Consider the following 17,173-nt stretch of genomic DNA (forward strand, 5'->3'; position numbering starts at 1 on the left):
GAGGGCGACTGCCTCCAATAGCCCAGTAGCGTCCTTGATATGCTTTCTAAAAGCCATTCATGATTGTGAGCAGAGGGTCAGGGCCCCAAAAGCATGTAGAATAATGCAAAACCATGACCTAATGATGGTATCATAGGCCTTGACCAGGTCGATAAAAAGCAGACACAGTATGTAAGTGGTGTTGAAATTTCTTACGCCTCTGTAATAATGTTTGCCACACTCACATACACACACGGTCACTCACCTGCACGTGGCGAACCGGTGGTGTTGGTGATGATAGAAAAGTCAGTTCTGTGGAGCCATCGTCTTCCTCCATGAGCTCTGGCTCCGTATCCCCCCAGTTCTCCTTAATAATCAGAATAATGAATAATAATAATTGAGTACATTTGGTCTTGCCATTACCATATTTACCCTTTCTGGCAATAAAACAGGTATTAAGATGTTCAAACACCAAATAGAAACCTTTTACAAGGAATCATGTCTGCATTAACCATAAGTATTGTTCGCCTTTTGGCGTTCTCTGGTCTGACACTGGTGAGACTAGGCCCTAAAGAAGTCTATCTCTGGTGTAGACCAATCAGTTTAAAAGACAATGCATATATATTATATATGTCGTTATTGGTTAGATTGAGGGGGTCGAAATTAGGATGGTCGTCGACACTGGTGCGTTGGCGACCATCATTTCGGAGCTAATTGATAACATTCTACCCGCAGCACAGGTGTGTATCAGACGAGCTGAGGTGTGTGATCCCGTTCTCAGGTGCTGGCTTCAGAAAACGAGAGCCCGTCGGCCTGGCCGACTGCTCCCCGTGAGGAGCTGGGTTCATCGGGACAGTTGCATATTCCCCCCGGGACCTCGAGGGAGAGCGAGCCCACCTACCCTGGGAACCCGGCCACGAGGACTCGATCAAAAACTTTGCGGTTTTCATGACCCCCCATACACACATGCTCCCACATCGTCAGTTAGTTGTCGCACTCGGCAGGCCGTATTGACTATTGGCTGAACCTACCCCTTATTGTGCTTGCGGGTGTTGTTACACAGTGAGAGTGGGAGATGGTTGTGATGGAGGGGGTTCCGAGCGTTCGCGTTTTATTGCATTGTTTTTTCCTCTCTCTCTATCTCTTCTTGCTTGTTGTTCTGTACCTCCACCCCCTTTCCTCGCCCATTAATGCATATTTGTAGATAGTGTGTATATTGTATAGGTGGCCTGGGGTATTTATTTATTTGTTATTGTTACTGTTGAGGCGCACATAGTTGTTGTTAATTGGTTACACTTGTTAGTTGATTATTAAGGGGGAGTTGACAGCCAGGACGGCTGAGTGCTATGAAGGGGGGGGGGGGTGATGTAGTAACAACGTTGGATGTCACTGTGTATGCCAGCCCTAGAGAGGCACGGTGTGCGGTGTCTTGACATTGCGGACACCACTGGGATGTGGGTGCAGTACCGGCCCTAGAGGGGCTCAGTCAGCGCTGATTGACAGCGATGGATGCCAACACACTTGGCGTGCAATGCCAGCCCTAGAGGATCGGGTGTGGAAGCGCTGGCCATAGTGAAGGGGTGCTGAAGGCCGTGGACTCTGGTTATCCCAAGAGGACCCGTGACCGTTCAAGTATACAGAGGGGCCCCAAGTGGGGGGCTGGGGGCGGTCACGTGGTCCGGGTCGAGATCTTGCAAGAGGGTTCTGGAAGGTGGTCGTGGCCAGGGGCGGAGTGAGCCCCGCCACGGAGGATATAAGCCGGGCCCCCCAGAGGGACCGGCGCTGTTGTTATCCTAAAGAAACCTTCGCCGGCGTTCTACGTTCTGCAGAAGTCTCCAGCACGTTGTAGCTAGTTACGGTGCAATTAGTGTAGTTAGCCTGGTGGTCCACCACCATAGCTTGTTATCTGGTAAAGGGGCAGTTACCCCTTTGTGTTGGTAAAGAGTATGTCTGCGACTCGGTTGAACTCACTACACATGTAGCAACATTGCCCTCTCTTGACAACATCTGGGTAAACAAGTGTTAAAATAGGTGTATTTATTTATTTAAGTATTTGACTGCATTCATACTTACCGTATGAATACATAATGTATAAGTTATAGATTTAAAATATTTTTACACATGTCATCACGTGCTTGCCATGTGTGTGTCAATTGATACCCTGGACAAATTTGAAAACGCGATATTCCATCTCAAGAGATTGTCCAGGTCAAATATTCCGGTACACAAATACGTCATATGTGTGAGTGAAGGCAGCACGTGTCCGTACCTGCCACTGTGGCTCGTGCAGCCTGGAAAGACAGCCCAAGCAGTGAGCGGAGAGCAGAGCCACTCGTCCCCTCGGGGTCCCCAGTCCCCCCTGGGTTCCGTTAGGGTCCTCATTAGGGCCCCGACTCAGCAGCAGCAGCGCAGACGAGAGCTGCGTCAGTGCCGTCTGCGGCAGGGAGCGCAGGGTGCTGCTCCACAGCTGACGGAGACAAGGACAAAGGTATCCCCATGTAGCCTTTAACAGGCTGTTGGTGCAAGTGCTGTTAGTGAGCACCTATGAAGGCCATCAAGGCACAACTCTGAAGGGATGTGGGCAGCACTACACCCGTTTGCCTTTGTCTCCACAGTGCTGATGTTTACACACCTCACCAGGTACAAACATCTATGGGAGGCCCCGGAAGAGTTCAGATATTTGTAAGCAATGTTGGCTGTGAGCGGGAATTTAACTCAAGTTTTCAGGTTCTTAGTTCAAGTTCAAGTTCATTTATTAGGTATAGCCCTGTGAGCCATTCGGCTCTTGAATCGGGTGCAACCGCAACAAACAAAAACATGAACAAAAAACATCTTAAAGTGAATATGTGACTGAGTGCAAACAGAAAATCCAAGAAAAGACAGCAAAATATTGCAGAAAAAAATCACCGTACACTAACGCTGTGTGCAAAAATCCCAGTGGGATGCAAGTCAAACAACCAACAACAACCACAAGCCAACTTAGATTAAGGCCATCAGTCTAACTCTGTACTACAACAAACAAACATGGCTAAACCAATACACTTTTCGAAATCACCAAAATAAAGCCATGAAAGCAATGAAACAGTGATCATAGGAACTGTGACGGAATTTTCACAATAGTGCAATGCGCTAACCACTGCACCATCGCTCCCTGATGGAGACATTTACACACACCCACGAACATTACAGCCGAGATACTAGGTATGGTTTTGGGGGGTTGACTCAGCCCATCATCCGTCCCTCTCATCATGGTTGCTAAAATGGTGACTACATTGTGGGGAAAACAACAGTGATTGTCCTGTGGATAGATGTATTCATAGGAATTTGGAAAGTCTACTACTGGCGTCGGGATGTAAACAGTAGATCAGCACCAATGTCTCAAAGCTAATTTGAGGCTTGCCATTATAACGCGAAACAGCAAATTTGGACTCCACCTGTTCCGTCTGTATGGTATAGAGTGTTGCCCCCTCGCACGCGTTAGTTCTCCAAGTGCTCCTGGTTTTCTCTCACATGTAAACACGAACCGCTCAAAACACCTTAATATGTAGGGGAATGCAGAGCTTGGGTAATTGTTGGCACCGGATCACCGGCCGGCTGCCTTCTCGCTTGTCTTTCGTTGCAATTATTATCATTACAATAATCATGGTAGTTTCGATATAAGAGTGATTAAGAATGCAACTGATCACCAGTGAGGGAGTGAGTGACTGGAGTGAAGCAGTGAGTGCTGGAACATCAAATGAAATGGAACAAGAGCTGAAAATCGCACCATAAATGATCTGGACTGCTCACAGGAGGCCATCGTCGGGTCCCAAGAACAGACAGGGCCAGGTGTGAAGGAATTAAACGCCTGCGTGGTGCCACCCCAACTGGTGCCGCCCCTCTCTCGGCACATGCCACCCCTCTCTCACCACGTGCCGCTCCGCTGGCGAGCGCTGCTCCCGCAGTAACGTGTCAAGGTGGCGCTCCACACGGCGCTGCAGGGCAGAACGCCCAGCCGCGTGGGCTCGCTCTGCCCGCTCCGAACGCTCGCGCTCCTCCATGCCCAGCTGAAGCAGCTGCACCAGCTGTAGCTTCACGGAGGCCAGGCAGCACGCGGACAGCGCCTGTGCACTCTTGAGACATCAACACGTGGCACCAGTCGGGGTGAATGGGTGAAGCTACTTCTTGAATCAAGATGTCAACGTGGGCGGTGGCATGGCCCAGCAGAAACATGCGTACTTCTTGCTGAAGTGGTTCGTGACTCGATTGCGGCAGGCTGCCCTGGTCATTTACTGCAGTGTGGATTAAGCGTAAAATACTACAGTGGTGGTTAAAGATCCCCTGATGTGGGCACGGGGGGGGTAGTTTTTACATGCTTCCCCTCTTCAGACCTTCCTTTTCCTTCTCCCCTCCCCATATACATTTTCATGTCCCCGCACGTGATCCCCACCTGGGGAAGTGAGCCCAGTTTCCCCCCTTAATTGGGCGCTGTCGTGCCAAAGTCGGACTGTTGTTTGCAGAATTTCTGTTCCCCTTCCGTTCTGCGATCGATACTTTGTACCGGGATCGCGTTGTAATAAAAACAAAAAAGATCATCTGCCGTCATTAGAAATGAGTAGGCCATTGCCAAATTAGGGATACACATAGTAATACCGACCTAGACTGTGAATCCACTGCAAACTGTTTCTGTGCTTCCTTGGTGACTGCCCTCTGCTGTAAGAATGATAGTGCCGATGCAAACATGCTCAAGTATTTAATTATTACTCTTAGTAGATTATTTCGGTAAAGTCACGTAGATAGGGAAATAAATAATAGATCACGACGTTTCGATCGCAACAAAAAGCGATCATCCTCAGGTGAAAGAGAGAAACATGCCTCTGTGACGAGGCATTATATCGAGGGGGAGGGGGGGAGGCCATAAAGGGAGCGAGAGGGTGGGGATAAAATTCAAAGAGGGCTTGGGTGAGAGAGAGAAAATAAATGTGACAAGGAAGCTTAGATATCAAACTTAACAACATTTTGAAATATAACGCAACTCAGAGAGTCGGCTAAATCAACAGTTAACACTTTACCTGGTTGATCAAGTCCTTCCAAAGATTGCTAAATTTAGCATCCATCTTCTCGGTTGAAATTATGCCTGAGTTGTGTGGAAAACCTCCCCGTAGAGGCGGTTCAATCTTGATTAGAACCTTTCGTGACTGCAGGATTTTATACTCTTAGGTTCTTTATATACTTTAGTGCTGCATATCATTATTGCATGGCAGGGCAGCAGAGTTTTAACACGTGAGCCACACACTAAGAAGCTACTGGGTTCGATTCCCAAATCGGGCGCCTTTTTGAGTGCCATTTTTATGTTCTCCCCCTTGTTATGCAGAGTATGAGCGTGTGTGCTTATGTGAGAGAGTGTGCGAGTGCGTGTAAGTGTGTATGAGTGTGGAGCTTTTCCCCTGTTCTACGTGTCTCCTCTGGGTTAATTTTGAATGACGTTATGGGATCTTTAATGTCGACTGTAAAGCAGACAGTGCATTGTATTTTATGGTTAATATGGGCGGCAGGGGTGGCGCCGCAAGAAGGACATGGGCTCGATTGTCGACATGCAAACTGTTTGGAGTTTATATTTTCTCCACCTGTTCTGCATAGGTTTCCTTCGGATTCTCCAGTTTACTCTCAGAGCTAAACAAACATGCAATGTAACTGGTAATGGCCAAACATTCCGATGATGAAAATGTACTTGCAAACTATTCAATAGCGAACACACATAGTAGGAAAATTGCCCCGAACTGCAAAACACTGGGCAAGACCCTCTGGATACTTAGTGAGGCTTTCCTGGGTAAAACAAGCGTAATAATAGTAATAGTGCAGTGTGTGTACCCACGTGTAAAGCTGGCATTAGGGTCTGCGTCTCTCGGAAGCTACGCTCCATTGTGAGCACTGCACGGCGACCCAGGCCCCAGGCCTCCAGCAGGCTCTGCCTCACCACTTCCTCATCCCTACTGCACCTTGCCTGCAGCCTACACACTCACATACACACACAAAGATTCCCCGTGTAGCCTACACAAGTTGATGGGGAAAATGCTGTGAGTGAGCACCTATGAAGGCTGGCACGGCACCACATGAGGTGGGTGCCCAACACCACGCCCGGCCACCTTTTGCTCCCCAGTGCTCATATATACACACTGTATAAAGTACTTGTTCAGGTTCAGTTGACCTAAAAGAGGTCCAGGACCAGTTCAGTAAGTTATCATTGATGTTGCTTGTGAACTGAAATCAAACTCGGGTCACTGGGTTTGTCGCACAATGTGATAAAGACTGCTCCCCACATTCACACGCAGACACACACAGACACAAACACTCTCTGTGTGCTACCCGAGTGTCCATGCCACACGCTGGCACATACTCAGTCTGTATGGTACCTGAGTGGCCGTACCACATGCTGCCACACACTCTCTGTCACTGTGTGCTACCCGAGTGCCTGTACCACATGCTGTCCCGCACTCTCTCTCTCTCTGTGGTAGCCGAGTGCCCATACCACATGCTGCCACACACACTATCCTTGTGGTACCCGAGTGCTCGTGCCACACACTACCACACACGCTCTCTTTTCTGTGTAGTACCGAATTTTCTGTGCCACGCCAATACCCGCCATTCGCCACTAAGTGACGGTGACATCACCATGGCGCCTGTGCCAGGCCAGGCGCACTTTGAGGCCACGTAAAGTGTCGAAGGCTCGCTGACAGGAGGTCTCGAGACAAACCCAGGTGCCATGGATTGGCTGACTGAGATGACTGGTAGATGCATTAGCTGTACCCCCTACTGTGCCAACTTGCTGTAATTTAGCTACTCGGCGCTCTGCTCGTTGTTGTGAGCGTCGCTCCTCCGCCCTCCGTTGTTGCTGGAGGGTGACTGCCTCCAACTGCCCAGTAGCGTCCTTTATGAGCCTCCGCCACTCAGTTCCACATTCTCCTGTACCGCATCAGTCCATCTCTTCTCCAGCCCATGTCGTGCCCGTTTAGCCGCCTCTATGCGGTCAAACAGAAGCTGCTTGCGCATGCAGTGGCTGGGCATGCGGGCTACATGACCCAGCCAACGCAGCCTTGCCTGCCGGAGGAGCTCACTGATGGGAATGTGTCCAGATCTTTCAAGGATTTGTGAGCTCCTCACACAATCCAGCCTGGTTAAACTCAGGATGAATCGTAGGCATTCCAGCCTGAATGTTTCCAACCGGCACAGATGTTCCATTAGAGGGGTCCACGTTTCACAAGCATAGAGAAGGGAGGGCATGACTGTGTCCAATAAGACTCGAAGCTACATGCGGAGCGACAGACCAGGTAGCTTTCACACAGCATTGCGCAGCCGATGAAAATATAATGCTACCCGAATGATTCTGAGTGAGACCTCTGCTGTCAAACTGCCCAGGTATGGGAAACTCTCCACTCTCTCCACAACCGCTCCATCACCAATGGGGAGCTGAGGGGGTGGAGTGTTTGGTGGCACAAAATACCCGGGCAGGTGCTTAGTTTTGGTGAGGCTGACGATAAGACACACTCAAGGTTCAGCAGCAGCGTCTCCAGCTCCTCCTCTGAGTGAGCAGCAATCATCAGATCATCAGCATACATAACATGGTTGATTAATAAGGAGCCATCCCTCTACCGCATCCGGGCATCGATCAGCCGTTGTATCTGTACCAGATAGAAATTCCTCTAGTACAGCCATGGAAAGCTTCTCGAACTACGTGGTCAAAGATGATGTTAAATAATGTGGGAGCCAGAGGACATCGCTGTCAAACCCCAAGGTGAACAGGGAATGGCTCCAACTCCTGGCCACGTAGCTTTACCCGGGCCTGCCTACCATCATGAAGGCCTTGATTGATTGTGAGCAAAGAGTCAGGGACTCTGAAAGCACGAAGAACTACCCAGAGCCCTGGCCTGTTGATGGTATCATAGGCCTTGACCAGGTCAATAAAGCAGAGATGTAGGTCTTTCTGGAATTCCCTATACCTCTGCTGTAGCAGACAGACAGAGAAATGGCATCCGTGCAGGACTGCCCTGGTCTGAAACCACATTGTGGCTTCACAAGCCTCTCCTCAGTGTGCCTGACTTTTCCCGGCAGACTGAGAAGAGAGATGCCCCTATAGTTGTTACATCCTTCCAATCCTGTGGAACCCGTCCTGTGGTCCAGACAGTTGTGATAATGTCATGTAGGGCAGTCTGCACACAGATGCCACCCTCCCTCAGAATTTATCTTGGGAGATCATCTTGACGCGGCACTTTTCCTGGTCTCAGACTTTGGATCGCCCCTTGCACTTCCACAGATGGCACCTCAGCCAACCATTCAGAAGGGGTGGCTACTTCTGCCAATATTTGAGGCACGACAGCCCTAACTGGGTCGTCCCCACCTTGCCCCATGATGTTGTCTGGGCTGAGGAAATTCCCCTCCCCCAAGACCTTTCCAAAAATGCTCTGCAAACCTGCAGACCTGTTGCTGGGGGTCGGAGATCGGATTACCGTTCTTTTCCTTAAGGATGATGATAGGTGAGGCACTGCACATTACTTTTTTGATGGAATTAAATAGTGATTTGTGATTGCGGGTTACTGAGGCAGATTCCATGTCCTCAGTAACCCACCCCCACCACTCATCCTTGCAGCGCCGCACGGCTCTCTGAATCTCTGAGCTAAGGGTGCGGTAAGCCTCCTCAATCTCCGATGATGGATTGTGTAGATGACGGGAGTGAGCCTGTCGTTTTCTCTCAACCAGCATGAACACCTCCTCCTTCAGCGAGGGTCTCTGGGGAGGTTTGGGCTGCATACCCAATGCAGCTGTTGGAGCTGCATGAGCCAGTCTTGAACCTTACCCATTTCCCCTCAGAATCAGAAGAAGGGGGGCACGATGCTAACCCCAGCTGCAAGCGATGTTGTGCCACACCAAAGACAAAGATTCCCTGTATAGCCTTATACAGGAATCAAACTCAGGACCGCCGGGTTCATAGCGCAGCGCACTAACCGCTACACCACCGCTCCCCTGCCACACACACCACACCCTGCCACACAAACACTCTCCCTCTGTGTGGTACCCGAGTGCCCATGCGGCCTGCATGAGGGCATGTGCCGTATGGTGCCGCTCCCCGCTCTGAATCAGCGTCTCCGCAGATTGTACCAGCTCCTCGCCGGCCCTACGCAGACTGCTCAGCACAGATTTCAGCTCCCTGCAGCCACAGCAAGTGTGATTAATTGGTAATTAGGTTCCTCATCATCTTCATCATCATCAAAATCAGCCATGATCATTCCACTGCTGGATTAAGGCTTTGCCAAGCTGCCACTGCCAACTCTCAAGGTACTGTGATGTAACAATCCAAACAGCAGCTGCTCTAAGCACAGGCTGATTTCATGGTATAAAATGTTGTGGTAAAACATCAAATCTGCATTAACATGTAAAACATTTTTACCACTACCATGTGTGGTTAATGCAGACTTGATGCCTTGCAATAGGTGTCCATTTGGTATTTTAACACCTTAACACCTGCATTATTGCCGGAAAAGGTAAAGCCTATTCTTTTTAATACCGACAACAAATGGCCCATAGACACAGAATGTACTCAATAATATTATTATTATTTTGCGGAATAAGAGCCGCTTGATTGAAAGTCTCTGGCTGATTATCCTGATTGCCAGACGGGCTTGACAGGGACTTGAAACGGACCGTGTCTCGCCGACAGTGAACGGGCAGAAGTCCTCCCAGGGAGGCCGACCCCACGCGTCCATGTGGGTCCCCTCATAGGGGTCCCACTGAGGTCCGTGCTCCTTGCCAGTCTCGCAGTGCGATCGCACGGCCTGCATCAGAACGGACACCATCCTGGGACACATGACAAAGACATCACATGGCATCAAGGCAACAGCGTGGTGTAGTGATAGTGCCACTAGATGGACCTGGGTTCGATTCCCGATTAGGTGCTTTTCCGTGTGAAGTTTTTATGTTCTGCCCCTGTTCCGTGAGCCTTCGACACTTCACGTGGCCTCGGAATGCACCTAGCCTAGCACGTGCCATGGTGACGTCACCGCCATTTAGTAGCGAATGACGGCTATTGTTGTTGAGTGAGTAAGCATGCAGAGTTTGTATGTTCTGCCCCTGTTCTACAGTGTGTGTGTGTGAGTGCGTGTGTGATCGCCTCGTGTGGAGTGGTAGTGTAGCGGTTAGCGCACTGCGCTACTAACCCTGTGACCTGAGTTCAATTCCCGCTCATGGCAAACCTAAGTGACGATTATTTGAACCGATCCTGGGCCTCCCCTAGGTCGACTTAGCCTCAAATGAGTAGATGGTATGATGTGTAAACATTGCCACTCAGCAGACAAAGGCGGTCAGGCATGGTGCTGGCCACCCACCCCTCGTGTGCCGTGCTGGCCATTATCGGTGCTCGGTAACAGCACTTTCCCCAAAAGCGTGTTAAGGCTATACGGGGGATCTTTGTCTTTGTGTGTGAAGGTGCCAGTGTGAGTGTGTGCTTGGGGATTTCCTGGGTAAACAAGCATTTTAAAACTTCATAACCATTGAATCTGGCATTGCTGGAGGCTCCCACCTGTACTGCAGAGAGGCTACCATGGGCCCGAGGTGCTGCTCCTGGCTGGGGCATCGCTCACACGCGGCACGGAGAGCACGCACTGCCCGGCCCAGAACCCGACACGCCTGCACACATGCATACATATATACAGTGAGGGAAAAAAGTATTTGATCCCCTGCTGATTTTGTACGTTTGCCCACTGACGAAGAAATGATCAGTCTATAATTTTAATGGTAGATTTATTTGAACAGTGAGAGACAGAATAACAACAACAAAATCCAGAAAAACGCATGTCAAAAATGTTATAAATTCATTTGCATTTTAATGAGGGAAATAAGTATTTGACCCCCTCTCAATCAGAAAGATTTCTGGCTCCCAGGTGTCTTTTATACAGGTAACGAGCTGAGATTAGGAGCACACTCTTAAAGGGAGTGCTCCTAATCTCAGCTTGTTACCTGTATAAAAGATACCTGTTCACAGAAACAATTAATCAAACAGATTCCAAACTCTCCACCATGGCCAAGACCAAAGAGCTCTCCAAGGATGTCAGGGACAAGATTGTAGACCTGCACAAGACCATCGCCAAGCAGCTTGGTGAGAAGGTGACAATAGTTGGTGCGATTATTCACAAATGTCAGAAACACAAAAGAACTGTCAATCTCCCTCGGCCTGGGGCTCCATGCAAGATCTCACCTCACTGTACAATGACAAAGATCCCTCGAAGAGTCTCTAATAAGACTGTTGGGGCAAAGTGCTGGGGTGGGTGTCAAACACCACTTCCAGTCACCTTTGCCCAGTGACTGATATTTACAGGTAATCATTTAAGGCTGAGTCGACCCAGTGGAGACCCAAGACCATTTCAAATATTCGGCACTGTTATTGATCAACGAGCACCTATGAAGGCCGCCACGATACACGAGGGGGTGGGTGGCTAGCACCATGCACTTGTATACACACACGCACACACAGACACACAGAGAATCACGTGCGTGTGTGTGCTTGCCTGGCGCTGCGAGTGCGGCCCTGCGCTCTGTACGAGGCTCTCGGCTCGGGTCATGGCCACGTTCCCGACATGTGCCATGTTCCCGCAAACCTCCTGGGCGGCCTCCAGGAAAGGCCTAGCCTCGCCGCAGGGGCCCCCTGCCACCTCCAAAACCCCGCCAGCCCCCCCGAGGTATCCTTCACCAAGGGACAGCTGGGCCAGGAGGCAGAGACATCGGCCCAGACTGCGTTGCTCACCCAGCACCTGACAACAACAGCGACAACAGCCACCACAATTCGCCACAAAGTGGCGGTAACATCACCACGGCGCCTGTGCTAGGCCAGGTACACTCAGAGGCCACGTGAAGTATCGAAGGCTCACTGACAGGAGGTCATGGGACAGACCCAGATGCCATGGGTGCAGCAACTGTGCCCGTTAACTGCATTTTAGCCGGCCCGGTGAACCTGACTCACGCAGGACCAGCAGCAAGAAGGACCTGGGCTCGATTCCTGACTTGGGTGCCTTTCTGAGTGAGTTTAGGAAAATATGTGTGAGTGTGTGGAGTTTGTATGTTCTCAGGTTTAAAATAGACATAAGTACGAATAAATGTACCCTCTTATTTAAATAGAATAATGAGAAAAGCTGAAACAATAATAAGTGGCGTATAAAACGCTAGTACTGTACATGTGACAAGTTAATTTATTTGACTATGTCAGGTGGTGAAGAGTCTTAACAAAATACAATTTAATGGTAGGTTTTTACCCTTTTAACTGGTACAAAACTGACACCTTTATTCAAGGCATCATGTTTGCAATGACCACAACACAAGTAGTCAATAAAGCAAACAAAAAGAAGCAACTCTGATAAGGATAATAATATGCACTGTCCTTGAAGTTGATTGGCCAACACCCGAGACGGCTTTCTTTAGAGCCTAGTCCCCATTGGTGTAGGGCCAGATGACACCAGAAGGCGTACAACTCAAAAACAGTGCAATATCAGAGTATTGAGAGTTCGGGGTAAACATTTACACATGATGCCTTGAATAAAGGTGTCAGTTTTGTACCAGTTAAAAGGGTAAAAACCTACCATTATATTTTGCCACTGGTAAAAGAGATCTCATAGTGTAAATGTTTACCCCGAACTCTCAATACTCTGATATTGCACTGTTTTTGAGTTGTACGCCTTCTGGTGTCATCTGGCCCTACACCAATGGGGACTAGGCTCTAAAGAAAGCCGTCTCGGGTGTGGGCCAATCAACTTCAAGGACAGTGCATATTATTATCCTTATCAGAGTTGCTTCTTTTTGTTTGCTTTATTGACTACTTGTGTTGTGGTCATTGCAAACATGATGCCTTGAATAAAGGTGTCAGTTTTGTACCAGTTAAAAGGGTAAAAACCTACCATTATATTTTGCCACTGGTAAAAGAGATCTCATAGTGTAAATGTTTACCCCGAACTCTCAATACTCTGATATTGCACTGTTTTTGAGTTGTACGCCTTCTGGTGTCATCTGGCCCTACACCAATGGGGACTAGGCTCTAAAGAAAGCCGTCTCGGGTGTGGGCCAATCAACTTCAAGGACAGTGCATATTATTATCCTTATCAGAGTTGCTTCTTTTTGTTTGCTTTATTGACTACTTGTGTTGTGGTCATTGCAAACATGATGCCTTGAATAAAGGTGTCAGTTTTGTACCAGTTAAAAGGGTAAAAACCTACCATTATATTTTGCCACTGGTAAAAGAGATCTCATAGTGTAAATGTTTACCCCGAACTCTCAATACTCTGATATTGCACTGTTTTTGAGTTGTACGCCTTCTGGTGTCATCTGGCCCTACACCAATGGAAACTAGGCTCTAAAGAAAGCCGTCTCGGGTGTGGGCCAATCAACTTCAAGGACAGTGCATATTATTATCCTTATCAGAGTTGCTTCTTTTTGTTTGCTTTATTGACTACTTGTGTTGTGGTCATTGCAAACATGATGCCTTGAATAAAGGTGTCAGTTTTGTACCAGTTAAAAGGGTAAAAACCTACCATTATATTTTGCCACTGGTAAAAGAGATCTCATAGTGTAAAATACAATTTGGTCAGAACATTACGTGGCCTAACCGATAAATTAATTATGATAATAATATGGCTGTGGAACAATGTATGTTAACCTTATCAATCATATCCTAACACTGAAACCTTTCAAGATTGTCTTAACACCGAAACCCCAATCAATAATCACCTGGGCGGTGGTGCGTATTTCAGCCAGCAGGAAGTGTGCAGGCTGCGTGAGCCCCAGCCGAACGAGCACCTCTGCCTTGTCCAACCACACAGGGAGACAGGACACAGCCGAATGCCCGCCCTTGCACACCTGTAAATCACACAAACAACAACGTCTCACCCTGTATAGCATTTTGAGGCTCTTGCGGAAGTGCTGTTCGTCAGCACCAAAGAAGGCCGGCACGGCGCATTCATGAAGGGGTGGTGTGACCAGAACCATACCTAGCTGCCTTTGTCTAGAGTGTTGGTGTTAACACACCACACCAGGTACTCATTTAAGGCTGAGTCGACCTAGGGGAGGTCCATGACTGGTTTTATATATATTCGTCACTAATTTTTGGCTGCAAGCGAGAATGAAAGTCGGATCGCTAGGTTTGTAGCCAGTGCGCTGACCACTGAGCCACTGCTTCCCCGCTGCACAGATGCTGTACACACATGCACACATACATACTGGTGAGAAGCTGTGTGAGCTGCCTCGAGTCCCTGCAGCTCCCAGCTTCCTCATTTCCACTTCTTCACGACAGCTGCAGCACAGCACAACAACACCATCATCTCCGTCACCAAGTCGAGTTTTTTATATTTTTTAACCAGGTGAGAAAACTCAAGAGACCAAATCATAATATACAAGTTTGATGTTGCATGAATAACCTGGGTCATCAAAATGACAAAAGCAAAACAATAAAATGAAGTAGAGCCATTAAGTAAATAGAAGTCAGAGCAAAAACAACTGTCACATGAGACATCGAAAATATTGCACAAACATGAATAATTGTTAAGTAATTAAATCACCATAGTGTAAGTTGGCTCGGATACACAATTCTTAGACTGATCATAGAACAATTACAATTAAGTTACAGAAACAGGTACAGGGTGATCATTATACTAATACGTAAACAATTATATATGTCAAATTATATTGCAAGGAAAGCTTTCATAAAAATGAGTAGACCATTATTACGTGCTGTTGTCACGATGGAAATGTTATACATTAACTCACAAATTAGTTTTAATGGGAAAATCATCAGCAACATCGCCCCCCTACTGGCACTATAATGCCACATTGGATGCCGGTGCTGCTTACTTCTTCTTTCATATGGCATTGTGAAAAGCAACAGTTGTTTTTCTTAATGATCGTCATAATTGAATGCAAAGATTCTTCATTCAGTCCAATGAGGTGGTTGACACAGTATGGATGTCAGCGATACCGCCAGGATGTGCATGGATGGAGCATTCATCGGTCATGTGCTTAATGGTTTGGACTTCTCCACAGTCAGAGTTGGACAATTCTTTGATCTTCCATTTATGGAATGTGTATGCGCATCTGCCGTGTTGTGTTCGAGTGCGGTTCAGCGTGCTCCATAGTCATCATGGAAGAGAGAATCCCGGTACTTCCACCGTCGGATCGTGAACGATGTTTTTGTTTGCCAGTCCATCGCCGCCCATGATTCAGACCACCGAGTGGCGGTGTCTTTATTCTCGGCTGCTAGAGCAGAGGCGCGTACCCAGAACGGTTTCCTGGATTTTAGCCTTGGGCAGCGTGGGGGTTCCTTTAGATCTTGATGGAGCGGCAGAGTGAAGCTCTTCATTCTCTTGTTGTTGTACTCCCGTGTCATCGCACCATCGCGTCGGATGTTGGCCGAAGCGATATTCGCCAGCACAGGAAGCCACGAGACTTGAGTAAACTTTAGGGAACCACTGATCATACGAAGCGCGTTGCTAATTTCGGCGTCGACAAGGTTCGTGTGAGGGCTTACACCCCACACCGGGGCACAGTACTCCGCAGTGGAGTGAACAAGGGCCTGCATCCATATCGTCAACGTGCTGGCATCGCTTCCCCAGGTTGTTCCTGCAAGTTTCTGAATAATATTCACTCGTGCTTCCGTTTTACTTTTAGCTTTTTTGAGGTGGTGATGGTAGTTAAGCGTCCGATCCAGGGTACTCCTAGATACTGAGGGTGTTCGTCATGCCTTACCTTCGCCCCGCAGAAGTTAATGTTGAACGTTTTTGAAGCTTGTCTGTTGTGCAGGTGGAAGGCGGAGACGACGCTCTTCGATGGGTTAGGCTTTATGCGCCAATTCTTGAATTATTCTTCCAGAGTCTTCAGATCTTTTTCGAGGACTGCCTCAGTGTCCTCCATTTTCCGTGCTTGAGTTGCGAGTGCGATACCATACGCATATGTGAACTTACGGCAAGATGTCACTGGAATGTCGCTAGTATTGAGATCGAACAGCGCTGGGGCCAAAACTGATCCCTGCGGGAGTCCGTTATTCAATCTTCATGGGCTGCTGGCAACTTCACCAAGATAGACGGTGAACCATCGGTTGCTCAGCATTTCAGTGATTAGTCAAATTGTTGGGTGGCAAGGCACAGCTTTCGCAAGCTTTTTCAGGAGTCCCTTCCGCCATACGGTATCATAAGCTGAAGAGAGGTCGATGAAAGCTGTTGCTGTTTTGAGCTGGCGTTCGAAATCGGCTTCGATGTAACATGTTAAGGCAAGCACCTGGTCGCAACAATTTCGACCAGTTCTAAATCCTGCTTGTTCCTGGAGAACTATTTCCTCAAGCATTGGCATCAGCCTTTTGAGCAGAAGCCGTTCCATTAGTTTGTAGCAGACGCTGAGTAGGGAGATAGGGCGGTAGTTTTGAGCGTCTGATGCGTCCTTGCCTGGTTTCAGGATGGCTATTATCCTTGCCACTTTCCACTCCTTTGGAACGATGCCTGTGGAATGGATGTCAGTGAAGAATGTGGCTAGCCATTCTCTCACTCTTGGTCTCAAGTTCTTGATGAATTCTGCATTCACCTTGTGCTGCACAAGGGAGGCTGCCATCAGTGGGTCCCCTAGGTTATACAAATAAACTACTGCAGGGCATTGGGATGATTGAGATTACCTGTGATGTAAGGCCTTAATGAGATGCTGAAGCCGTTAAGCAAGCGCCACTATATATGCAAATCATAATACTGACCTGGCCAATTCTTCCAGAGGCATTGGAACAGAGCCCACGGCCTTCAGGTGAGACCGGGCAGTATCGTGCATGTTTAACTGAGTGCACAGTTCGGCCAAGCTGCATACACATACAGCACACACACACACATAATACTCACAAACAAACATAAAGAGCTCTCACACAACATATACAGTGCACACACAGCACACACACATATTACTCACAAACGCATGCACAGCACACACACAGCACAATGCAAACGTAACTTGATATTATAATCATCGTTTATGAACTAATTATTTCCTCATTCTCATATTTGTCTCTCCACGTAAGAAGCAGAAATAGTTTGATGAATTGGCACGTTCTGTTTACGTGACAACCCTTACTAGTTGGCTGTGTCGGGTGGTGGCGGGTTTGAACTGCACATAGATTTACGCGATCTAACCCGAAAAACCTTTATTATGGAGAAAT

At 48.2% G+C, this 17,173-nt stretch overlaps 1 protein-coding gene across 1 annotated transcript in view; it reads right to left on the reverse strand.

Moving 5' to 3' along the window:
• Nucleotides 1-17,173, reverse strand: part of CFAP46 (cilia and flagella associated protein 46) — a 78,883-nt gene that overhangs the window by 15,557 nt on the left and 46,153 nt on the right. Inside the window, exons 34-44 of the mRNA XM_078858807.1 lie at nucleotides 16,721-16,819; nucleotides 14,209-14,281; nucleotides 13,720-13,848; nucleotides 11,514-11,756; nucleotides 10,529-10,635; nucleotides 9,655-9,807; nucleotides 9,029-9,160; nucleotides 5,834-5,969; nucleotides 3,888-4,091; nucleotides 2,249-2,446; nucleotides 245-346 (exon numbers count right to left, since the gene is read on the reverse strand). Coding sequence (XP_078714933.1) covers nucleotides 245-346; nucleotides 2,249-2,446; nucleotides 3,888-4,091; nucleotides 5,834-5,969; nucleotides 9,029-9,160; nucleotides 9,655-9,807; nucleotides 10,529-10,635; nucleotides 11,514-11,756; nucleotides 13,720-13,848; nucleotides 14,209-14,281; nucleotides 16,721-16,819 — 1,576 coding nt within the window. The remainder of the gene's footprint in view (nucleotides 1-244; nucleotides 347-2,248; nucleotides 2,447-3,887; nucleotides 4,092-5,833; nucleotides 5,970-9,028; nucleotides 9,161-9,654; nucleotides 9,808-10,528; nucleotides 10,636-11,513; nucleotides 11,757-13,719; nucleotides 13,849-14,208; nucleotides 14,282-16,720; nucleotides 16,820-17,173) is intronic.

Source organism: Lampetra fluviatilis, chromosome 1 (assembly GCF_964198595.1).
Source record: "Lampetra fluviatilis chromosome 1, kcLamFluv1.1, whole genome shotgun sequence".
NCBI classification, from domain to species: domain Eukaryota; kingdom Metazoa; phylum Chordata; class Hyperoartia; order Petromyzontiformes; family Petromyzontidae; genus Lampetra; species Lampetra fluviatilis.